This window comes from Silene latifolia, chromosome 9, assembly GCF_048544455.1.
Source record: "Silene latifolia isolate original U9 population chromosome 9, ASM4854445v1, whole genome shotgun sequence".
Taxonomy (NCBI): Eukaryota; Viridiplantae; Streptophyta; class Magnoliopsida; order Caryophyllales; family Caryophyllaceae; genus Silene; species Silene latifolia.
Genome location: NC_133534.1, coordinates 170123198 through 170149702, shown reverse-complemented (window position 1 = coordinate 170149702; position 26505 = coordinate 170123198). Strand labels below are relative to the sequence as shown.

General features: G+C 34.5%; 1 protein-coding gene and 1 non-coding gene across 2 annotated transcripts; both read right to left on the bottom strand.

The window, feature by feature from the left end:
- Positions 1–336: 336 nt before the first annotated feature.
- On the bottom strand, positions 337–25622 carry LOC141601879 (uncharacterized). The gene is made up of 3 exons (XM_074422187.1): positions 25280–25622; positions 22283–23206; positions 337–428 (listed from the first exon to the last, which is right to left on the bottom strand). Exons 2-3 carry the CDS (start codon positions 23190–23192, stop codon positions 337–339), a joined length of 1002 nt encoding a protein of 333 aa, XP_074278288.1. The 5' UTR covers positions 23193–23206; positions 25280–25622.
- On the bottom strand, positions 546–652 carry LOC141604304 (small nucleolar RNA R71). Its single transcript, XR_012526010.1, has one exon. It is a non-coding gene; the product is annotated as a small nucleolar RNA R71 (small nucleolar RNA).
- Positions 25623–26505: the final 883 nt, after the last annotated feature.

The window sequence follows — 26505 nt, the reverse complement described above, 5'->3', positions numbered from 1 at the left end:
ACATGATCATCTCTTTTTCCACTGTCCATATAGCAAAAGATGTATACAACTGCTCTCTGACTGGTGTATGACACAGTTGCCTAGTTCTAATTTTGATGAATGGTGGAACAGGCAGACATTCCAGTCCCAGGCAGAAGGTGATGTACTTGCTGCCATTCTGGTAGCTGCTCTTTATAATGTTTGGTGGGTTAGGAATCAGTGCAGGGTAAACAGTATGTTGTTTAGACCTGAATATGTTGTAAGTAGCATTCAAAATGTGGTCAGGACTAGATGTAGAGATAGGTGGCAGGGCAATTTGTCTTTCCCTTGGCTACACTAGTGTTAGAAGTTTGTTGTTTATGACTTAGCTTTCATGTTAGCGGTCATATTCCAAATTGTATGAGTCGATGTAATGATTGCTCGGTGATGTTCTAATATATCCTTACATTCTACCAAAAAAAAAACAATGGTTGAAAGGCCTTGATAAGGCTACTCTCGGAATTAACTCTTGGAAGAAATTTGCTCTAGCTTTCTACAAAAAGTTCTACTCACCGGAAAAGACTAACATGCTAAGAGCTCAAATTACGGGTTTTAAGCAAAGAAATGAAGAATCTTTGTATGAAGCTTGGGAGCGGTTCAAGGGAATTTTTCGCTCATGTCCTCATCATGGACTTAGCGAGTGGTTCTTGGTTCAACAATTTTGGAATGGTCTTTATGAAGACTCAAGAAATATTCTCAACATGGGATCAAATGGTATGTTCGCCGAAGTTGACGATAATCAAACTTGGAACAAGATTGAGGAAATGGCGGTCCATAATTCACAATATAGTAGACCTCGCAAGGCTACTAGAGGAGGAAAGCATGAAGTGGACTCTATTACTCAATTGGGTGCTCAACTTAGTGCTCACATTGATACCATCAACTTGAAGTTCGAAAAAGCTATGGCTAGACTTGAAGAAGCCTCAAAATCACCAAAGAATCATGTTAATGCCATGACGGCATCTTCATCAATCCCAAGTGGGATATGTGAGAATTGTGGAACTTTGGGACATAACCAAAGTGAATGTAGGGGAACAAATGAACAAGTGAATGCTTTTCAAGCATACAAGAGTGGTACCCCTGATTCTAATTATTACAATGAAAACACCAAATTCCACCCAAATCTCTCATACAAAAGCCAAAATGTTCAAAACCCTCAACCAACATACACCCCACCTCCCATGAGAAACCAAAATCAAAGAACCTTTTTCAACCAAAACCAAGGTTACCAAAACCAAACTCCATACAATCAACAAAATGACCAAGGTTTTGATGTTCAAAAAACGGTCCTCGAAATGCAAAAGAATCAACAAGAGTTTTTCACTCAAATGCAAAAGGATAGTCAAGCAAAGGATATCACCATCAACAACATCCTAGCCCACACCAAAATGTTGGAAACCCAATTGAATCAACTAGCATCTTCAAGTTCTTAAAGACAAAAGGGGCAATTATCACCTCAAAGTAATCCCCCAAGACATGAAACGGTTAGTGCCATCCACTTGAGGAGTGGTACGAGATATGAAGGACCAAAGAAGCAAGTTGAGGATGAAGTTGTGGAAGCTAGTGACAAAGAAGAAGTTGTGCAAAACTCCAAGGAAGGAGAACCAACAAAATAAGAATTTTCAAAGAAAAGTGAAGACAAGGCCAAGGAGAAGGAACTGGAAATGCGTGGCCACGCTCGGAAGGTATCTATGATAGATAAATCCGGTCAATCAGTTATTCTTCAGATCGAGGAAACCACTCTCGATATGATCACTTGCAAGTACGACCTGAAAGACACCTTGCATTGAGTGGGAGATAGTAATAGGACAAGAGAATTGGTGACGCACACTTGTCGAGGACAAGTGGGAGATTGTTGGAATATGTGTCCTCCGACAATAATGCGATCACGACTGTTGATCATGATGATCACATGTTTAAATCTCATTATAAAGAATACAATTGGGAAGTAACTTTTTACTGTCAACTGGTCCACACATATCGGTAATGATTGGCTGACTAGAGTTTGACATTACTGTCGTGCGACGGTGGTGATCAGTTGATCCCCTAGGTCATACCTATAGGGCAACACTCTTAATTGATCATTTAATTGATCGTATAACGTTACGAGTCAATTAAATTATTTAAAATTGACGGACGATTTTGGAAGTAATATTTACGTATTTCATTGGAATTTGATTAAATAAGATACGGTCTGAGTAATCGAATTGTATCATTACTCAGATGAAATTATTGTTTAAAGAAACAATTAAATTTGAATGAATTATTATAAATACAATTTGTTGTGATTTATAATTAGTAAAATATTTTGTTACAAGTAATTATGAATTACTAAAGTCGATTTTTGTATATGACTTATTTTTATTAATACGTTGATTTTTAATATGTTAAAAATACATAACAATTTTATGTAACATGTGACATAAGACAAATTGACATTTTGACAAAGATAATATGGAGTCCATATTATCTAAATGGACCGAAATTATGGGAGTATTAGGCTAATATTGTGTTGATTAAATTAGTGCTAAACACAATGATTACCTACTAAACTAGCCATGCAACCCTAATGTTCATTGTGAAGACAAACAAAGGCATGCATTGGCTCCTCTCCCTTCCCCTTGTCCGGTTTTTCTCAAGGAAAAACAAAGGGGTTTTTGCCTTATTTTTGATAAAACAATACATAACATTATTGTTATTCATTTATTCTTCATTCATCTAAAAATTTGAGTTTTAGAGAAAAAAAAAGCTTCCTTCTTCCTCCTCCCATAAACCAAAAATATTAAGTGTCCTATAATATTTTTGGGTCAATTTTTCTACAAGATTAATATTGTACTAGTATTTATAATATTAATTTTAATTAAGAGTGTGCTTTGGGTATAAAGCTTTGGGAGAGATCCTACACTTGGATCTTAGTTCTTCCACTAAGGAAAGCACAAGAACAAGAGAGAAAGGTGATCTCTCTTGTGCCCATATAAACCGAATTTCCAATGTAAGAATGAAGTTTCTTCCTTATTTTGTTTATAAGTTTGCATGCATAAGATCACCATAATTTAATTTATGAGTAAATTAACAAAAGCATATATGAATATGTTAGTATATAGATCTAATTTTCCTTCAATCGGTATCAAGAGCCATGGTTGTTTGCATGCAAATCGGTTAAAAGTTTTTCCGAGTTATAAGAATAACATATAAAACTTGTATATTTTGTGCTATTATGATATATCACGAAATTAATTTATGCATGTTAAAATTTCTGGTCCTAAAATGTTTTTAGGATATTTTGGTTAATTTATGGATTTTTATTGTTCATATTACATAATAATGACATTAAAAATATGATTTTATGAATAAAAATGTCATTTTCGGACTAAAATCAGCTAAACTTCGACTTTTCCAGTGATTTTTGGATATGTTATCACATATATTATTTTGAGATGACCTGTAAATTTTCATAATTTTTGGACTTCTTATGCTCAAAAAATGGATTTTTCATTATTAAAATCGGATTTAAGTGAAAAATAGGTTAATATGAGTTAAATTTCGAATCTGGTCATAGAAATTTAGTATGTTGTCACATGCAATTTTACAAGATGTGTGTAAAATAATAGGCTATATTGAAGTCTTTGTGCATGATTTATGATTTTTTGAAGAAAAATAGCATAAATAGTGACATTATTAGTGAAATATTAATAAAACATAATCTATGACTAAGGAAAAACGTCACATGTTGCATTTTATTATCATTTTCAGATCTAAAATTGAAAAGTTGGTGAATATATTTTTCTCATGTTTTTATGATTATTTTGTTAAAAACCGATAAACCGCAACGTTGTTTTTCCGGATAAATTTCGAAATTTTTAACCTAAGTTTTTGAACATTATGAGTGTCATGGTATTTGTCCAGAATATTCATGAGTTTAAATTTCAAATTTTGAATTTATTTGAAATTTTGTGATTTATTTGAAGTTTATAGCTTATTTTTGTATTTTTGGTCCATTAATGAACAATTTTTAAAATATGAGTTAATTATGGTCAAATAATTAGTGACGACTAAATTTTGAGTCCTAAGAGGTTAGGGTAATTAACTTATGCATAAATATGAATTTATGTAATTATGTGATTATAAAATGTTGAAATCACGCAAATCCGTAAAAACCGAGTAATATACGATATTGGCTATTTAAAAGGCGATTTAGCATAAAATTGGGCATGTTCATACATATTATAATGCTGCATTTTCTTTATGATTGTCATAATTTTATTTATGTAATTTTTGAATTATGTAATTTTTACTTAGTATGGCCTTAGTTTTAATTGGTATTTCCCGAAATGTATGGGAATATCGATTCGGTTGTAATTTATTGTGATCTCGTATCACCGTTTTGTAATTTAATAGATCTATTTTATTTTAGTTACAAATGTATAATAGGAAATTATGTAATTTGCTATGTAATTTAATTTATCTCGGAGTTCCCCAAGACGGATTTCTTCAAGATGGTGATACATAAAGACGGTGTTACCTCGAGATGTGTGCCACAACCGAAGTTCAAGGGACCAATGGAGTTGGTTTCCGAATATGTAATAGTTAAATAGTGTTCTATTTTTAGGAAGGCCATACTAGGATTTATTTTTATGCTTTGCATTTTATTTATATGTCGCATGCATCGCTAAATCGCCATAACTAAAACATGCATCATCATCTTCATCGAGTTTATCGACCGTGTCATTTAGAATTATCGTAGTTCACCGCTTTAGTTCACTTAAAACGTGATAGATAATAAATTGACATGGCCTCTCGCTAAAATAATCAATTGAGACATAGCCTTACCAAATAGTAGAAACCTGTTGGGAAATGTGTCCTCAACAATAGTGCGATCATATGATTTAAATATCATTATTAAATCTCATTTTAAGAATACAATTGGGAAGTAATATTGTTACTGTCAACTGGTCAACATATATCGGTAATGATTGGCTGACTAGAGTTTGACATTACTGTCGTGTGACGGTGGTGATCAGTTGACCCCCTAGGTCATACCTATAGGGCAATACTCTTAGTTGATTATTTAATTAATCGTATAATGTTGCGAGTTAATTAAATTACTTGAAAATTGACGGACGATTTTGGAAGTAAAATTTACGTATCATATTAAAATATGATTAAATAAGATACGGTCTGAGTAATTGAATTGTATCATTACTCGGATGAAATTATTGTTTAAAGAAACAATCGGAACTGAATGAATTATTATAAATACAATCAGTTGTAATTTATATATGGTAAAATATTTTGGCACAAGTAATTATAAAATTACTAAGTCGATTTTTGTATATGACGTATTTTTGATAATACGTTGATTTTTAATATGTTAAAAATACATAACAAATTTATGTCACATATGACATGTGACATATTGACAATTGACAAAAATAATATGGAATCCATATTATAGATTGGGCCGAAATATTAGAGGAGAATTAAGCTAAAATTGTGTTTACATTTTTAGTGGTGAACATAATGATTAAAAGCAAGTGTAGCCATGCAACCCTATAAGACATTGTGAAGACAAATGAGGGCATGCATTGGCTCTCCTACCTCTCTCCATTGGGCCGGTTTTTGAGAGTGGAAAAACTAATTGTTTTTCCTCTCAATTTTACCTAATATACAATAATGAAAGATAATTATTCATTCATTCTTTCCACCATCTAAAATATGAGTTTTAGAGAGATAAAAACTCCCATCTTCTTCCTCCCCAAAAACCGAAATATTCAAGAGTTATATAAATATTTTGGTTCAATTTTCTACCTAATTAATATTATACTAGTTTTGTAATATTAATTAAATTAAGAGAAAGCCTTGGGTATAAAGCTTAGGGAGAGATCCTACACTTGGATCTTGGTTCATCCATAAGGAAAAGCTCAAGAACAAGAGAGAAAGGTGATCTCTCTTGTGCCCAATATAACCGAAATCTACAATGTAAGGACTTGATTTCTCTTCTCTTATATTATTGTTTGCATGCATAAAATCCGTTTTAATTTTATGACAAATTAATTATGACATATATGAGTATGTTAATTTGTATATGAATCTACATTTCCTTCAATCGGTATCATGAGCCACGGTTGTTTGCATGCAAATTGGTTAAAAGTTTTTCCGAGTTATATGAATAACAAATAAAACTTGTAAAATTTGTGTTATTATGATATATCACGAAATAAATACATGCATGTTAATATTTCTGGTCCTAAAATGTTTAGGATATTTTGGTTAATTTTTCGGATTTTTATTGTTCATAATTTACAATAATGGCATTTAAATGTGATTTTATGAGTAAAAATGTCATTTTTGGTCTAAAAATAGCTATACTTCGAATTTTCACTTGGTTTTTGGATATGTTGTTACATATAGTATTTTGAGATAACCTGTCAATTTTCATAATTTTTGGACTTGTTATGCTCGAAAAATGAATTTTTCATTATTAAATTCGGATTTAAGAGAAAAATAGGTTAATATGAGTTAAATTTCGAATCTGGTCATAGAAAATTTATATGTTGTCACATGCAATTTTACAAGATGTGTGTAAAATAATTGGCTATAAAGAAGTCTTTTAGCATGATTTATGAATTTTTGAAGAAAAATGGCATAAATAGTGACATTATTAATGAAAATTAATAAAATATAATCTATGACTTAGGAAAAACGTCTAATGTTGCATTTTATTATATTTTTCAGATCTAAAATTGAAAAGTTAATGAAAATAATTTTTCCATGTTTTTATGATTATTTTATTAAATATCGATAAACCGCAACATTGTTTTTCCGGAAAATTTTCGAAATTTTTAACCTAAGATTTTGAACATTATGAGTGTCATGGATTTTTTCCAGAATGTTCATGAATTTAAATTTCAAATTTTGAATTTATTTGGAATTTTTGGATTTATTTGAAGTTTAATAGCTTAATTTTGTATTTTTGGACCCATTTATGAACAATTTTGTAAATAAAAGTTAATTATGGTCAAATTATTAGTGAAGACTATATTTTGAGTCCTAAGAGGTTAGGGTAATTAACTTATGCATAAATATGAGTTTATGCATTTTTGTGATTATAAAATGTTGAAATCACGCAAATCCGTAAAAAACCGAGTAATATACGATATTGGCTAATTAAAAGGCGATTTAGCATAAAATTGAGCATGTTCATACATATTATAATGCTGCATTTTCTTTATGATTGTCATAATTTTTAGTTTATGTAATTTTGAATTATGTAATTTTACTTAGTATGGCCTTAGATTTTAATTGGTATTTCCCGAAATGTATGGGAATATCGATTCGGTTGTAATTTTTATTGTGATCTCGTATCACCGTTTTGTAATTTAATAGATTTATTTTATTTTAGTTACAAATGTATAATAGGAAATTATGTAATTTATTATGTAATTTTATTCATTCCGGAGTTCCAAAAGACGGATTTCTTCAAGAATGGCGATACATAAAGACGGTGTTACCTCGAGATACGTGCCACAACCGAAGTTCAAGGGACCAATGGAGTTGGTTTCCGAATATGTAATAGATTAATAGTTTTTCTATTTTAGGAAAGGCCATACTAGGATTTATTTTTCCTTTATGCTTGCATTTTATTTTATGTCACATGCATCGCTAAATCGCCATAACTAAACATGCATTGTTTTTATCGAGTTTTTCGACCGTGTCAATTCGAATTATCGTAGTTCACCGCTTTAGTTCACTTAAAACGTGATAGATAATAAATTGACATGACCTCTCGCTAAAACTATCAATTGAGACATAGCCTTACCAAATAGTAGAAACCATGAAAACCTATTTCGCGAGGGAGTGCGCTCGGCCCCACCGGGGTGCAAACCTTGTTACGTAGGGGAAGTGGGTGATGAATGTTAATCCACCGAATTCATGTTGATAAGGGATGTATCGGCCACACCGTGCCCAAGTTAATGTGGGTTTGGATCATGGACACATTCATTCGAAATTTGGATTGAACTCAACAAAAGTATTTGATAAGGGATGTATCGGCCCCACCGTGCCCTTGTCGATGTGTTTTGGGCTATAGATAATTATTAATGTAATATTATCGACCAAGAGTTCTAAAAGTAGAATCGATTAAACGTTAATCCACCGAGTTATATTGATAAAGGATGTATCGGCCCCACCGTGCCTAAGTCGATATGAATTTGGGTCTTGGAATCATTTATCATAGTTGGGTAGAGGTCACTATGTAAATGCTTTACTTGTTGTTTACAAGTATTAATAAAACGATAAATGTTAAGTTTTTTCCACTATTCCGTTGTTATATTGTTCTATTTCTTTACCCCAATTCATATACGATATCATTTCGTTTTTGATTCAAAACTCCATTAAAACATCGTAACTAAAGACAAATATGAATTTGCTTCTAAAACCTCATGTGAACCATTGCTAAGGATCTCTTGTAAAGAGTATAGATTAAAGTTATTCATTATCAAACAGGTTTTTGATTCTTGACTAACACATCTACTTACAATGGATTATTTTTCATGTACTTAAATGAATTAAGTACCTTGAAGCGATAAATTGTTTTGGTAATTAGTTTTGTCAAGAATTCGTAATTGACCAAAATAACGCGACCACTTCAATGAAAGTTTTAAGACTAAAACGAACAAATGAAGAGTAATCTTCGTGAATTCAATTTTGCTTCTCAAAGCAAAGACTCATTGAAATAAGTGGGAGCATTCTCTTAAACTGTTAAGATGAGGAAAAGGTTCAAGAAGTAAATGGAATTGATACAAGGTAATGTTAAAGGTAAAGTTGTTGAGAATGACGATACTAAACCTATCAATCCCGACCGATAAAGTTTCCATTGTCTTAAATGTTAGACACGAGAAAGGAAACTACCCCAAATTATTGAAGAATCAACAAGTTAGTTGTGGGACATCTAATGGGACCTTCTTCTTTAAATGTTTATTTGATTAAACATAAATTTTGCTAGTACTACTTCGTCAATATTAGAAACCGGTGGTGGTTTACATCGTTGTACTTGATACATAAGATGATTAGAATATGACGACTAGCAACAATAATGTCGAGAGATAGAGTAATTGTGTACTCAATCTAGTTTTGGATTTAAAGTTGTACTTAATTATGACTATTAAGTGCATAAACTCTAAATAAGAATATAAACTTGTTAAGATACAAAAGAGGTTTTCACTTTTGTGACCCTATAAACCATGATTTGATGTATGGCTAGCCCATCATCAAGGTGATTATATTCTAAACCAAACTAGAATGATATATCATGTAGATGATGTAAGATTCAAATTGGTAACCCAAGATTAAACCTTAAATTTTGGAATGATGAACGCAAAGAGTTATCGAGTACTCTTGAAACCATTAGATTGATAATGGTATATGCGTATCTTGTATTCAAAGCAAGATGTCTCGTGCCTTTTGGTTGAAAAGGGGATCGAGGTTGTAAATCATCGATCCAGAATAGGTTGATCATTTTCTTTTACCAACGATTTAAGTTGACGCTAGTGTGTTCACTTAATAAGGTAAATAGAGAAATCTTTGAAGAATTTCAAAGAGTTCAAGGAATCACGATTTAGTCGTGATGGGATTATCAAAGTGAGGACTTTGATATAAGCCAAATGAATTGTGATATAGTATCACAAATTAATCTCTCTTAAGACGCATTATGGGATAATGTATGATTGGATAAGAATTCAAACGCTATTCGATAAGGTTTGGACTTCGATCAAGTTATTTTGAGTTACTTGATCCTTTTGGGGATTTTATCATTTTGTCTAAATTTTTCCTTTCTTTCCACTAAATCGAATCATATGAGATATGAAATGGTAAGGGTACCATGGTTGTAAGTTTTCACAAGAAACAAATGCTCATTTTTCCCTCTTCAATTATCACGAGTACGACGGGTTTGCGGCTCGTGAAGCTGTCTTTCGAAAATACAAGTTTATTTTTAGAAGACAGAGTGGGAGAAATTATTCAAGAGCCACAAAGAATGCCACAAAGAATGTTATGCACAAAGAATGCCACAAAGAATGTTATGTCGCAAGAAACTGGTCTTTCTTGGCTACATGAGACATTTTGTGTAAGACGTTGTTTCTTTAAAACCTAGGAGGTTAAATTCGTCACTTGTTAAAAATGATGAATTCATGCTACTTTTAAGAAAGTAAAGAGCTTATAACTTACAAAAGAAATTGTTTGATTCAAGTTGATTACTTCTGGACTTACATAAGAGTGTTTAAGTCACAACTCAATACAAGGCTTAGAGCCATGAAAATCCGAAATAAAAGGCTTGATTAGTGACAAAGGTTTTGCACTAATAAAGAGATATTTCATAGCAAGATTAGTTGCAAAGGGTTTTGCACTAATTGAAATGCTTAAGTCTATTTGGATCTTCTTAAGGATTGTGTTTCATTATGAGGTTATGAAATACGTAGCAAGTGAATCTAAAACCCGCTTCTTCAAAAGAAGGAATGTATTCAATACATGTCTTGAGTTTAGTAGATTCTTGCAATCCTAAGATAATGTGAAACTTAAGAGAGGGTCTTAAGTAGGACATCAATGAGTTAGAATCAACATTTTGATCATGTGGTAAAACATTTCTCAATAAGTCGAGAAGTTGTGTTTATACATGGAGTTTAGTGGGAGTTACGGAAGTTTTTATTAGTCTTATATGTGGATGACATATTGATCATTGCGAATGATTTAAGACTTTTGGAGTATTATAATACATCTTTAATATACGGATTTATGAAGATAAATCCACGTGATATTGGCGTCAATAAGAAGTCTTATGTTGATAAGATTCATGACCAGTTCAATTAAATTGAACATATTTGATTGATTCCATTTGCTTCATTTTTGCCGGATCAATTAAATGAGTAATGATGTATAACACTTCATATGCTTTGAGTATGATGAATTGTTTTTCAAAATCGAATTTAAGTAATCTTTACCAAGTAAGCTATAAAGATTACCCTTAAGTGCTAACGAAGCATTAAGGAAGTAAAGCAAAGTGTTTATGATGCAATATTGTGTAAGGGAGTTACACAAGTGACAATTGACAATTGAGATTGCGCATGGTTTCCGACAAAACCATAATCAAAACACATTAGAATGGTTAAGATACCATTGTGGCAATTTTAATTAAGAAGTAGATTTTCTAGAATCGTTCTAGGCAATAAAGAACAATGAGAGATATTTATAACGGAAATTGAGTACACTTGCGATCATGAGATGTGCAAGAAAGATGAGTCCTGCACACTGTGAAAACAGTGGGAGCTATTCTTAGGCTAGAGGGCCTATGTCTTGATTGGATCTCGACACGTACTCAGAAAGTTTTGTAATGCAAATGTATACATTACAAAGGAAAACGAGTATGTAGTAAGGTTGAGTAAGGTACAAGAAGTTGATAAAACCTACTAACCAAAGCCTTCTCAAAGGCTAAACATGATGAATCATGTCATTTCAAATTGAATTGAAATGAACAACTACGTACAAGATCAAATTAGATTATAGAATATGAAATAGTAATCAGGCATTGACTATTCATATGTGATAATCACATTTGTCGTTCGAGTTTTATTTTAAAACTCTTTTATTATACTTTGTTACATCCAAACGGGTTGTAGAGACAATTGAACCCCGTTAAAGTGAACACGGATTAACATTGTTTTGCCCATAGTTACTTATATGAGGTGACGTCTCGAAGTGACTAGAGTGTGAGGCGATTGATGGCAAGTTCAAGTGCCATACAGTCATGTGAGATGACTAGTCGATCACATAGGCAGACTGTTAAGAACATTTTGTCGGGCCTAATGACCGCTTATAGAGTTCTGGCAAATTTATATAGCCTGGTCGTGGCGAGAGCTACTATAGTATTCAAATGAGTCGATTCTTTTGACTAAAGACTATTCTCCTAAGATGGCACAGTTTCAGATTAACTTTGATTTGTGTTACTACGACCTTCGTAAATGGGGTCAAATGGGCATATTTTGGGTTATGATGGCTGTGGCTAGTCGAAGGGAATGAGTGCGATAGGAATTGTCCACCCCCTTGTCAGGGTTAAAACAATATCTCAGGGCCACTCGAGGAGTAATGAACTGGAAATGCGTGGCCACGCTCGGAAGGTATCCAGAGTGGATAAATCCGGTCAATCAGTTATTCTCCAGATCGAGGAAACCACTCTCGATATGATCACTTGCAAGTACGACCTGAAAGACACCTTGCATTGAGTGGGAGATAGTAATAGGACAAGAGAATTGGTGACGCACACTTGTCGAGGACAAGTGGGAGATTGTTGGGAAATGTGTCCTCAACAATAGTGCGATCATATGATTTAAATATCATTATTAAATCTCATTTTAAGAATACAATTGGGAAGTAATATTGTTACTGTCAACTGGTCAACATATATCGGTAATGATTGGCTGACTAGAGTTTGACATTACTGTCGTGTGACGGTGGTGATCAGTTGACCCCCTAGGTCATACCTATAGGGCAATACTCTTAGTTGATTATTTAATTAATCGTATAATGTTGCGAGTTAATTAAATTACTTGAAAATTGACGGACGATTTTGGAAGTAAAATTTACGTATCATATTAAAATATGATTAAATAAGATACGGTCTGAGTAATTGAATTGTATCATTACTCGGATGAAATTATTGTTTAAAGAAACAATCGGAACTGAATGAATTATTATAAATACAATCAGTTGTAATTTATATATGGTAAAATATTTTGGCACAAGTAATTATAAAATTACTAAGTCGATTTTTGTATATGACGTATTTTTGATAATACGTTGATTTTTAATATGTTAAAAATACATAACAAATTTATGTCACATATGACATGTGACATATTGACAATTGACAAAAATAATATGGAATCCATATTATAGATTGGGCCGAAATATTGGAGGAGAATTAAGCTAAAATTGTGTTTACATTTTTAGTGGTGAACATAATGATTAAAAGCAAGTGTAGCCATGCAACCCTATAAGACATTGTGAAGACAAATGAGGGCATGCATTGGCTCTCCTACCTCTCTCCATTGGGCCGGTTTTTGAGAGTGGAAAAACTAATTGTTTTTCCTCTCAATTTTACCTAATATACAATAATGAAAGATAATTATTCATTCATTCTTTCCACCATCTAAAATATGAGTTTTAGAGAGATAAAAACTCCCATCTTCTTCCTCCCCAAAAACCGAAATATTCAAGAGTTATATAAATATTTTGGTTCAATTTTCTACCTAATTAATATTATACTAGTTTTGTAATATTAATTAAATTAAGAGAAAGCCTTGGGTATAAAGCTTAGGGAGAGATCCTACACTTGGATCTTGGTTCATCCATAAGGAAAAGCTCAAGAACAAGAGAGAAAGGTGATCTCTCTTGTGCCCAATATAACCGAAATCTACAATGTAAGGACTTGATTTCTCTTCTCTTATATTATTGTTTGCATGCATAAAATCCGTTTTAATTTTATGACAAATTAATTATGACATATATGAGTATGTTAATTTGTATATGAATCTACATTTCCTTCAAAACCATGAAAACCTATTTCGCGAGGGAGTGCACTCGGCCCTACCGGGGTACAAAACTTGTTACGTAGGGGAAGTGGGTGATAAATGTCTATCCACCGAATTCATGTTGATAAGGGATGAATCGGCCCTACCGTGCCCGAGTTGATGTGGATTTGGATCATGGACACATTTATTCGAAATTTGGATTGAGCTCAACAGAAGTATTCGTGACCGTAGTCGCATGTGTTCCGGGCTATAGATAAACATTAGAGTAATTTTATCGACCAAGAGTTCTAAAAGTAGAATCGATTAAACGTTAATCCACCGAGTTATATTGATAAAGGATGAATCGGCCCTACCGTGCCTAAGTCGATATGAATTTGGGTCTTTGAATCATTTATCTAGTTGGGTAGAGGTCACTAGAAAAATGCATAAAACTTGTTTAAATTATACATTTTTACGAGTAGTATTTTAAAACGACATTTGTTTTATTCCTTCTATTTTGTTTTGTAGACCACTTCTTTTTCTCATAACAAATGGCAACACCAACCCCTAACGCCACGCCTCTCGCCAATACATCATGGCTCCGATCCTTCATGGATCGATGTAAACTTGAAAAGAATGGGTCAAATTTCTCCGATTGGGATGCCCAACTCAAACTTGCCGCCCAAGGTGACGACAAGCTTCGTTATCTTACCGAGGCCTCTCCACCCGAACCTACTACTAGGTCGACCGCCGCCACTAGGGAAGCATATGAGGCTTACCAAAAGGAGTCCGCCGCAATGAAAAACGTCTTGATATTTGCAATGGAGGCGGATCTCCAAAGGAGAGCCTTTAAAATGGGCAACGCTAATGAGATTTACTCCAAGCTTGTGACAATGTTTTCACAAACTCCGCGGATCGTCCAATATGAGGCGGTCGCGGCATTCTTTGATCTCGACTTCAAAGAGGGCCAACAGGTTAGCCCTCATGTGCTCAAACTTATGGAGCTTGTCGAGACCTTGAAAATTCAAAAGGTTGAAATCCCCAAAGAACTCATTGTAGATAGGATTCTACACTCCTTGTCCAAAGTCAAAGCGTATGTTCAATTCCGGGTGAATTTTAACATGCAAGACAAGGATGTGTCTCTTGAAGAATTGCACAAGTTACTTGTGCAAGCCGAGAGGGACATGGGGTTAAATGTGAACCCACCAAAGGATGTGCTTAACATAAGCACTAAGAGTAAGGGGAAGTTCAAAAAGAATGGGAGGAAGGGTAAGAAGCAAGCTCCCACTTTCACCAAAGCTAAAGCTAATGATGCTAGCACTTCGAAAATCAAGAAGGGTCCTCTTGATAAATGCCATTATTGTAATGGTATGGGACATTGGAAAAGAAATTGTTCCAAATACCTTGGTGATATTAAGGCTGGAAAGATCACTCCAGTAGGTAATTGACTATCCCTTCTTTTATATTTCTAATTCAACTATGGTATTGTGATACAAAGTTGTGATAATGTATCTCACTTTTTATTGTAAATAGGGCCTCCACCAAGCAAAGACAAGGGAAAGGAAAAGCAAGCATGAGAAACCATCAAGAAGCTAGGAATAGCTTTCATGGAGCTTTGCTTTTTATTGTCTTATTTTTATTCATGTTTTGAATTTTAGAACCTTTAAGTTTCCGTGTTCGACATGGAAAGGTATTTTGGATAATTGGTTGTATTTTGGATAATGGTGGCTTGGTTTGCAACCCAAGTCACCCGTTTTATCACCTTATCCTTTGTTCTAAAATTCGTATTTAAATGCTTGCTCTTAGAAACATATGATTATTCACTTAAAGTGATCTAATAGACAACTATAATGATGGGATTCATTATATGTCCACATGTTTAAGGCTTGTGTATGATCATTTATAAAGTGGTGTTGAGTCTATGAACTCTCTTAAAGGAATGTCAATCACCAAGTACACTTACGAAATCTATAACTATTAGTCATTCTATGAGATAGTTCTCCTTATACTTCAACATCATTACTTGTGTCTCATATGCTATCTTTGAATCTCTAGAGTATTTATTCTAAAGATAGAGTGGGAGAAAAATGAGGACACAACTCACACCAAGATAAGATTGTGTAAATGAGATCTACGCAAGAGAGAATGATTTGAATAAAGGTATATCTATTTATATAGTATACCCAATAGATGAGATCTATGGTCTCAAGTAAGTTCTATATGACTAAAGAGACCAAGTGAAGTAATCGTAAAAGTATGTTCTCAAGATAACTACACGAGGAGACCAAAAGAAAGTTTTGGAACAAAATGACTAAAGTAAAGTCTTAACAAGAGTTTTGACTAAGTTTATGAAAATTTTGACCAATAGTTTCAACCTTGAGATTTACTTAAGAGCCTAAATGAATCATAGTAACATACTAGTTATTAACAAGTTGCAAGGATTGATATACAGATATCTTCAATAGCCAATTTTTGACCACACAGATGTCATTTCTTAACCTCATTATGAAATGGTTAAACCTCCTTCCGAAAGGGTATTTCGAAGGACGTGTTCTAGATATTATTTATATTTGAATAATGACATCGCTGCACATCATTATGATATGTGTGAGTTAGAGATTAAAATCTCTTTCCATAAGGTTAAGATGAGACCACTTCAAAATAGGTATTTTGAAAGGATATGATGTGAACATATATGGTTTTATCTTAATAACTTGGCAATGCAATTTATATTTCAATTCTTGAAAAATTTCGATTGAGAAGTCAATTTCGAAACATGTGGAATTGAGTAGGAGTTAGGAAATTATCATGTGAAGACATGAAATTTAGTGGGAGCTATCATCCTTTGAATGTTTACAACTCATCACTCATTGAAGAATGACGAGCTAATACCTTCTTTCATAAAGAAGCATTTGAGTTTTCAATTCTGGATGAAAATGGACCATGATGAATCCAACTACATCATGAGATGTTGGATAAGTAATGTTTACAACTCATCACTCATTGAAGAATGACGAGCTAATACCTTCTTTCATAAAGAAGCATTTGAGTTTTCAATTCTGGATGAAAATGGACCATGATGAATCCAACTACATCATGAGATGTTGGATAAGTATTGTTAGATACACATCGAATCAACGAGATACGTAGGTTATTCATTTAAATGAAAATGGAATTGCCATTAGCAGTCATGGTCGTTCCTTGAACCTAAATATAGTTGATGACATGATTAAAAGTTACTAATGTTTCCGCCATTAGAATAATCATGCACATGTCCAATGGTAATCATATGCATAAGATCATGATGATTCATTGGTAAGCCATAATAGAAACGTCATGAATTCTCGAGTAGAATCCAATGAGCGATTTCGGTGTTTGACGGAATGCTCTATTGTGTGTCAAGAGGTTGCACATATTATAGAAAATCCGAGCACATGCAAGGATTTATGAGAATCCTAAACCTTTTCAAGCTAGAAAGAGAAATAAGAAGTTTTGGAAAGATACTTAGTTGAATAAGAAGTTACTCAAAACTAATCCTTCCTAATATGCTAGGACTTGTGAGAAGTGAAAGATCATAGATCCATATTAGACTCTCTAATAAAATAAATTTATCTCATAAATAGTTATTTATGTGATCTATGTAACATGCATGCTAATATGAAAGCATAAAAACAAAGTATAAGGAAAAACAATTTCCTTACATTGATTATAAGGTAAAATGGGCACAAATTAGTTCTCCTTACTAATTTGTTCTTGAGCTAAATATATGTGGATGATCCTCCTTGTATAACCTTCAACTAGAAAGTCTCCTCCAAGTAGCACCCAAGAACAACCCAAATAATATTAATAAGTAAGAACTAGTAACTTATTAATATGTGCCCTTGATAATAATACTAGTAATATTACTAACTATTCTTAGTAATAATGCATACTAGAGAATAATTGTAGAGAGATGGAGGAAGTTTTGTTCACATGCAAAATAATGAATTGTGTAAGAGAGGTAGTGTGAGCAAGTGAACAAATATATGGAGTGTGTAAGGGGGAAAGGAAGTGGCGGGTGGAAGGAGTCTTTAGTGGACAATTTTTGTTTTATATTTTTATCTTACATCACATGCAAAATGTAGTATAAGACATATATTATGGTAGTATACAAAATAAGGTAAAAATGATTATGTAAGTAATCATTCATTGCACTTATTTTACACGGTCCACATGACCATATACGGGTCCATGTTGGTTTTTATATTTGTCGCACAAATCCGTGTAATTTTCATTTTAAACATCGTTTCATGTTTAAATGCTTCCATAATAAATTCGTCCAATTCACTCCGTAAATATACGTGTACCACTACACATATTATTTACGTACTAATATTAATCACATTAATCAATTAGTACAATTTTAGTAAATTAACAGTTAATTAACTAAAACCCGTTTCCTAAAACTTATTATTTAATTATCGCATAATTAAATAATAACTGCCGCTCCTCGAGTTCGCAACTCGAAATCTCTCTAATACTAATCGACTAACCTCTTAGTTGATAAATCAAGGGACTAAATGAATTGTATCTCATACAATTAATTAGTTATCAATTGGGGTTCGTTCCTTTAGGTGTGACCGAAAGGGGTCAGTTGATCACCGCCGTCTCACGACAATAACGTCAAACTCTAGTCAGCCAACCGTTATCGATTTACGTTAATCAACTGACGAGGATCAAATAATTAAATATCTGATGATATTCTATTAATGAGATTTATTATGTTAACGCACTATTGTGGAGGACACTAGCTCCAACAATCTCCCACTTGTCCGACACAAGGTGTGCGCTACCAATTCTCTTGTCCGTTTTAATCTCCCACTCAATGCAAGGTGTCTTTCAGGTCGCACTTGCACATGAACACATCGCGAGTGGTTTTCTCGATCGGGAGTGTGACTACCGGACCGGAAAAATCTCTCACAGATTACTTCCGAGCGTGGCCACGCATTTGTAGTCATTAACTCCTCGAGTGGCCTTGAGATATAGTTACCCAACGTGGGTGGACAATTTCTGTATGCCCTATCTATCCTATTGCACAATACTGACTCACCATGACCTAGTAAATGCCCTTTTGGCCTCCTTTCACGGCACGACCTAGGACAAAAACCAAAGTCACTCGGAAACCGCACCGCTCGATAATAGTCTCCAATCAAAAGAATCGACTCATTAGAACATCTTAGAGATCCCCGCCACGACCAGGCGTCTATAATAGAACTTAGGGACTCTCTAAATGGTCACTGTCCGGCAAAGTGTCACACACTCTGCCTATGTAATCGACCAGTAATCACATATGACCTTATGGTGTTGAACAACCATCAATCGACTTACAATCTAGTCACTCCGAGACGTCACCTCATTAAGTGACTAGGGACAAAATACAATGTTCATCTTATTCACTTGAATAGTGTTCAACATTGTCTCCACAACATATTCAGATAAACAAGGTATTAAAATTTAGTCACACTAAATAAAAATTCATAAAAGAATGAATACGAAAACAATGAATATGATTATCATATATATAATAAAAGATACACTATCCAATTATTACATATCCATAATCTAAAGAAAACCTGGTACTCGTCTCAATCCCATAGAGACGACATGACCATCATGCTTAGCCTTTGATAAAGGCTTGGTTAAAGGATCGGCAATGTTGTCATCTGTCCCAACCTTACAAATGTCAATTTCCTTCCTTTCCACATAATCTCTAATTACATGGTATTTCCTTTCAATGTGTCTAGATTTGTTACTAGACTTAGGCTCTTTGGCTTGAAAAATAGCTCCACTGTTATCACAATATAGAGTGATAGGATCTTTGGCGGAATGGACTACTCCTAGCCCCTCCATGAATTGCCTAATCCAAACAGCTTCCTTCGCACCTCTCGTACGCCGCAAGGTACTCACCTCTGTTGTAGAATCCGCAGTAACACTTTGCTTGAAGCTCTTCCAGCAAACAACTCCTCCATTTAGCATAAACACGTAGCCGGATTGGGATTTCATGTCATCCCGATCAGTTTGGAAACTTGCGTCCGTGTAACCTCTTACACACAACTCAGTTTCTCCTCCAAACACTAAGAACGAATCCTTAGTTCTTCTCAAGTACTTAAGGATGTTCTTTACGGCTATCCAGTGACTCTCACCAGGCTTGGCTTGATACCGACTTGTCATGCTCAAGGCATACGCAACGTCGGGACGAGTGCAAATCATAGCATACATGATAGACCCAACAACGGAAGCATAAGGGACGGTCTTCATGTGTTCAATTTCCTTAGGGGTAGAGGGAGACCGTGACTTGCTCAAAGTAATCCCTTGGCCCATAGGTAGAAATCCTCTCTTGGAGTCTTTCATATTGAACCGGTCAAGAACTTTGTCAATATAAGCTTCTTGACTCAATGCTAGTATCCTCTTGGACCTATCCCTATAGATCCAGATACCTAAGATTCGTTGTGCCTCTCCCAAGTCCTTCATTTGGAAGTGTTTCCCTAGCCACTCCTTAACGGAAGTGAGCGATGGAATGTCATTCCCAATGAGCAATATGTCATCCACATATAGGACAAGGAATATAACCTTACTCCCACTAAACTTCATGTATAAACACGGTTCTTCCACACTTCTAGTGAATCCGTATTGTTTAATGACATGATCAAAGCGATGATTCCAACTCCTAGATGCTTGCTTAAGACCATAAATGGACTTCTTGAGCTTACACACCTTCTTAGGGTTAGATGTATCCACAAAACCTTCGGGTTGTATCATGTACACCTCTTCTTCTAGAATCCCATTCAAGAAGGCGGTTTTGACATCCATTTGCCATATCTCATAATCATGAAATGCGGCAACCGCTAAGATTATCCTAATGGACCTTAGCATAGCGACAGGAGCGAAGGTTTCGTCATAGTGTAAACCATGAACTTGGGTGAAACCTTTTGCCACCAATCTAGCTTTGTAAACATCCACATGTTTATCCACGCCGATTTTAATTTTGTATATCCATTTACACTGAAGAGGTCGCACTCCCTCAGGTAAATCCACCAAGTCCCATACTTGGTTCTCGTACATGGAATCCATTTCGGACCGCATGGCTTCTAGCCAAAGCGAGGAGTCGGGACTAGACATGGCCGATTTGTAGGTAGTGGGTTCATTACTCTCAAGAAGTAACAAAACACCATCCTCTTCGATGTTACCAAGGTAGCGATCAGGTGGATTAGAAATCCTACTTGACTTTCTAGGAATAATTACCGTTTCGGAGGAAGAGGGAATGCTATCCTCCACGTTCTCCTCTACCTCGTTCTCGGTTTGTGGCTCTCGAACTTCTTCAAGTTCAAATTTTCTCCCACTCTGTCTCTTAGAAATAAATTCCTTTTCTAGGAAGACAAAGATCACGAGCCACAAACACTTTGTTCTCGTGTTTATTGTAGAAGTAATAGCCACGTGTTTCCCTTGGATATCCTACAAAAAGACATTTGCCGGATCCGGGTGCAAGCTTATTGTCGACTTGATCTTAACGTACGCTTCGCAACCCCAAATACGCATGAATGACAAATGAGGGACTCTCCCTGTCCATATCTCATATGGAGTCTTATCTACGCTTTAGTCGGGCTTCGATTTAGTGAAAATATCTGCAGACAAGAGGGCAAAACCCCAAAATGAACTAGGAAGCTCAGTTAGACTCATCATTGACCGAACCATATCAAGTAAAGTTCGGTTTCTCCTTTCGGCCACACCATTTAATTGCGGTGTGCCAGGAGGAGTCCATTGTGATACTATACCACAATCTTTTAGGTGTGAATCAAATTCAATATTTAGATACTCACCACCACGGTCGGACCGTAGAGTCTTTATCTTTTTATCCAATTGGTTCTCTACTTCCTTTTGAAACTCTTTGAACTTGTCAAAGGCTTCACTTTTGTTCTTCATTAAGTAGACATACCCATATCTACTTAAGTCATCAGTAAAAGTAATGAAGTAGAGAAAACCTCCTCTAGCGGTGATGGTTAATGGTCCACACACATCCGTGTGTATGAGAGCCAAAACCTCACTTGCTCGTGTCCCTTTTCCCGCAAAAGGTGCACGAGTCATCTTGCCTAAAAGGCAAGACTCGCATGTACCATAAGATTCGAAACCAAATGGTTTGAGCACTTTTGATGAAGCAAGTCTCTTAATGCGTCTTTCGTTTATGTGGCCTAAACGACAATGCCAAAGGTAGGATTCGTTTGGATCACCCTTTTTGAGCTTTTTAGTTTCCATATGATAAACGTCATTAACATCATTTAAAACATAAATGCCTCCAATTGAAATGGCCTTGCCATAAACCACGTCATTTAAAGAAAAAGTACAACACTTGTCCTTAATCATAAAACAAAAGCCTTCCGCGTCTAACGCGGAAATGGAGATGATGTTCTTAGTTAAAGTTGGTACAAAATAACACTTATTTAAATACAACTCTAAACCACTAGCTAAAGTGAGCACATAGGTCCCTACGACAACGGCGGCTACTCTAGCTCCATTGCCCATGCGGAGATCCACATCACCTTTTGCTAGTGCTTGCACGTCCCTTATACCCCGCAAATGGTTACAAAGGTGAGAGCCACATCCGGTATCAAGTACCCAAGTGGAAGTACAAGCATAATTAACGTCTATCACATAGAGAGAGGAAATCATACCAATAGGCGTCACACGCCCTTCCTTGAGATCCTCCAAGTATTTGGGACAACTCCTCCTATAATGCCCCTTCCCATTACAATGGAAACATTCGGCCTCGGAGAGCTTGACACTTTTTGCCTTGGGATTGCCATTCACAACGGCCTTCCCCTTTCCCTTGTCAATTTTCTTTGACGATTTCTTGAATTGGGACTTTTCTTTCCCTTTTCCTTTCTTGACTCCAAGAGACATGTTCTTTAACTTCATGGTTAAAACATCTCCCTTTTCACTCCCACTAGCCTCCATATCCCTCTCCGCTTGGGTGAGGAGTGCATGAATTTCATGGTAACTCTTATCCATACCATTCATGTTGTAGTTTACCCTAAAGTGGGCAAACTTGGTGGGGAGTGAGTGAAGGATACGATCCACCACAAGAGTTTTAGGAATCTTACACCCTAGACGCTCTAGGATGTCAACATATTCGACCATTTTAAGGACATGGGGACCAACCTTTTGGCCCCTCTCAAGCTTAGCTTCAAAGAAGCGTGCCGCCGCATCGTATTGACGGACTTTAGGTGTTTGTGAAAACATAGTGATCATACGAGTGAATATCTCGTAAGCATTTAAAGAAATGCATGATAGCTTGAGGTTTGGCGATATTGACCATATCAACACATTCTTGATATCATTCAACATCCTCACATAGTCATCATGGGCGGTCCGCACCGCCGATGAAGCTCTTGCACCGGGCTCAATAGGAGGAGCATCGGTCAAGTAAGTGAGCACATTGTCGGACAACGCGGCACTTTTGATGTTGGATTCCCATTCAAGAAAGTTACTACCGTCATCTTTTAAAATACATTTGTCCATTACGGACCTTAGCCATGAATCTTTGCCTAGTGAAGTAGTCGATGGAGTTGATGAAGTTGCCATTGCGAATTAAAATGCTACAACAAAAAGGGAAAATTAACATTCATTGTTTTAAAAAATTACTTGTAAAAACATGTTTAGCAAGTTTTAGCATTTATATAATGACCTCCCACTAAATTATATAAATGATTCCAAGACCCAAATATTAAACAAAATGAGCATCGCTTGGGCGAAACATCCCATAATTGCGTAAATTCGGTAAGTCACGTTGACTAATTCTACCTCTAGAACTCTTGGTCGACAAATTTCCTCAAATTTATCTACTAGCCCCGGAACACAAGACCGTCTTATATCCCGTTGAGTCCAACCAATTTTGGCGTGTGATAACCGCTTACCACCCTACTTACCCAAGGTAAAAAGAGAACACCCCGCTTGGGCGAGCGTGGCTCTAATGAACAAGAGATTCATAGGTGTTACTAATTGGTAAGGCTAATCTCAATTTTAGTTAAGTGAGAGATCTTGTCAATTTAGTCATAAATTCCTTATAAGTGAATTAATTCAGTGAATGTAAATGACGTGAATTGACAACCGCGAAAAATAAAATGCATGTGAATGGCGATTTTGGCATGCGCGAAAATAAAACAAGCAAACATGTAAGCATATGATTAAATCCTAGTATGGCCTTCTAGTTAATAAACAACTAGTCTATTACACTTCGGAAACCAACTCCTTGGTCCCTTGCCTCTTCATTCCTTAAGTGGCTCTTCCTTGTGGGATTTGGAACACCTTCCAAAAATAGACTCCGTCTCGTTGTAATCCGTCTTTTGGAAACGCCGGTAAAATAACTATTACAAATTAATTACATAGCTATTCCTATTATACATTAATTAATAAAATGAATAAAACTATTAATTAATTACAAACCGACGATACGAGATCGTATTTAATTACAAACAAATCGATATTCCCATTCATTTCGGGTAATAACGATTAAAAATTAACTAGGCCATACTAGGTACAAAAGATAAATACTTTAAATAAATGACAATCATTCATTCAACTTAAATAAATATGCTTAAAATGCTGTAAATATGATGCCAAAATCGCCCTACCTATCATTCATTGGTATCCATCTCGGTTTTGTGGATTTAATCGATTTTTAACATGTAAAAATCAATAATTAACTCTTAAATCTCATTTAAGTCCAAACTAATAGTCCAAACTGTTTTGAACCTCAAAATTAGTCCTCACTAATTTTATGACAAATTATTAGTTTGGTTTGGTGATAATTTGCTAATTAAATCGGAAAAATCATAATATTTAAGTAAAAATCCAAAATAATTGAAAAATTACCCAAACAATTGAAACAAAAAATTTTAGTATTCTGGAACACTCCCAAGAACACCAAAAAGTCATAAAAATTGCCCAAAAATTTCGGATAAATTTTGTGAAGAAAAAGATCGATATTTATCGGTTTTTAACCACTAAAACCAATAAATCATCAAAACAAAGTGAAAACACACATGCAAAATCACTTTTGACATTTAAATAATATTATTAAATGTACATAAATTTATCATGGGCAGAATCAAAAATTTCGAAATTATGATTAATTAATTTGACTTTTATCGACTTTTTACTCAAAAAATCAATAAACATGCAAAAAAATTCGAACCAACCTTCAACCTTTTGCATACAATCAGTAGAAAACATGCATGAAATACCATAAAAAGGCCATGCACCGAATCAACATTTAACTAATTTTAGTCAATTTTTCACTAAAATGCGACATTTTGACTCGGTTTTCTACCAAAAATCATTAAAATTAGCAAAATTACTTGACAAATCACCAAAAATTCCACAAACCTTTTGAGATCAGTAGGTATGCATGTCCCAAAAATTTCGTGCCAAAACCTCTTCTAACACAATTTTTGAGTTTTTACTAATTATCTCATAATTCATAAAAATGCTTAAAATCAACATGCAAATTACAAGCCTATGCTCTGATACCACTTGAAAGATCATAGATCCATATTAGACTCTCTAATAAAATAAATTTATCTCATAAATAGTTATTTATGTGATCTATGTAACATGCATGCTAATATGAAAGCATAAAAACAAAGTATAAGGAAAAACAATTTCCTTACATTGATTATAAGGTAAAATGGGCACAAATTAGTTCTCCTTACTAATTTGTTCTTGAGCTAAATATATGTGGATGATCCTCCTTGTATAACCTTCAACTAGAAAGTCTCCTCCAAGTAGCACCCAAGAACAACCCAAATAATATTAATAAGTAAGAACTAGTAACTTATTAATATGTGCCCTTGATAATAATACTAGTAATATTACTAACTATTCTTAGTAATAATGCATACTAGAGAATAATTGTAGAGAGATGGAGGAAGTTTTGTTCACATGCAAAATAATGAATTGTGTAAGAGAGGTAGTGTGAGCAAGTGAACAAATATATGGAGTGTGTAAGGGGGAAAGGAAGTGGCGGGTGGAAGGAGTCTTTAGTGGACAATTTTTGTTTTATATTTTTATCTTACATCACATGCAAAATGTAGTATAAGACATATATTATGGTAGTATACAAAATAAGGTAAAAATGATTATGTAAGTAATCATTCATTGCACTTATTTTACACGGTCCACATGACCATATACGGGTCCATGTTGGTTTTTATATTTGTCGCACAAATCCGTGTAATTTTCATTTTAAACATCGTTTCATGTTTAAATGCTTCCATAATAAATTCGTCCAATTCACTCCGTAAATATACGTGTACCACTACACATATTATTTACGTACTAATATTAATCACATTAATCAATTAGTACAATTTTAGTAAATTAACAGTTAATTAACTAAAACCCGTTTCCTAAAACTTATTATTTAATTATCGCATAATTAAATAATAACTGCCGCTCCTCGAGTTCGCAACTCGAAATCTCTCTAATACTAATCGACTAACCTCTTAGTTGATAAATCAAGGGACTAAATGAATTGTATCTCATACAATTAATTAGTTATCAATTGGGGTTCGTTCCTTTAGGTGTGACCGAAAGGGGTCAGTTGATCACCGCCGTCTCACGACAATAACGTCAAACTCTAGTCAGCCAACCGTTATCGATTTACGTTAATCAACTGACGAGGATCAAATAATTAAATATCTGATGATATTCTATTAATGAGATTTATTATGTTAACGCACTATTGTGGAGGACACTAGCTCCAACAAGAAGTGCTAGGTCAATCATCTTGACAAATTGTTGCAAGACTCTACAAAACATATACCTAGTGCATTGTGTGTAGATGGAGTACTTGATCAGTACAAGTTATATCATTCATCACAAATTCGTTCGTTAT

Excerpts from the sequence above, each read along its gene's own strand:
- LOC141601879 (XM_074422187.1), bottom strand. The coding sequence starts at position 23,192 with ATGGCAACTTCATCAACTCCATCGACTACTTCACTAGGCAAAGATTCA. Across the intron at positions 429-22,282 it reads AGGGCGTGTGACGCCTATTG|AATGTAAGGATATATTAGAA; the intron begins GTATGATTTCCT and ends TTTTTTTGGTAG.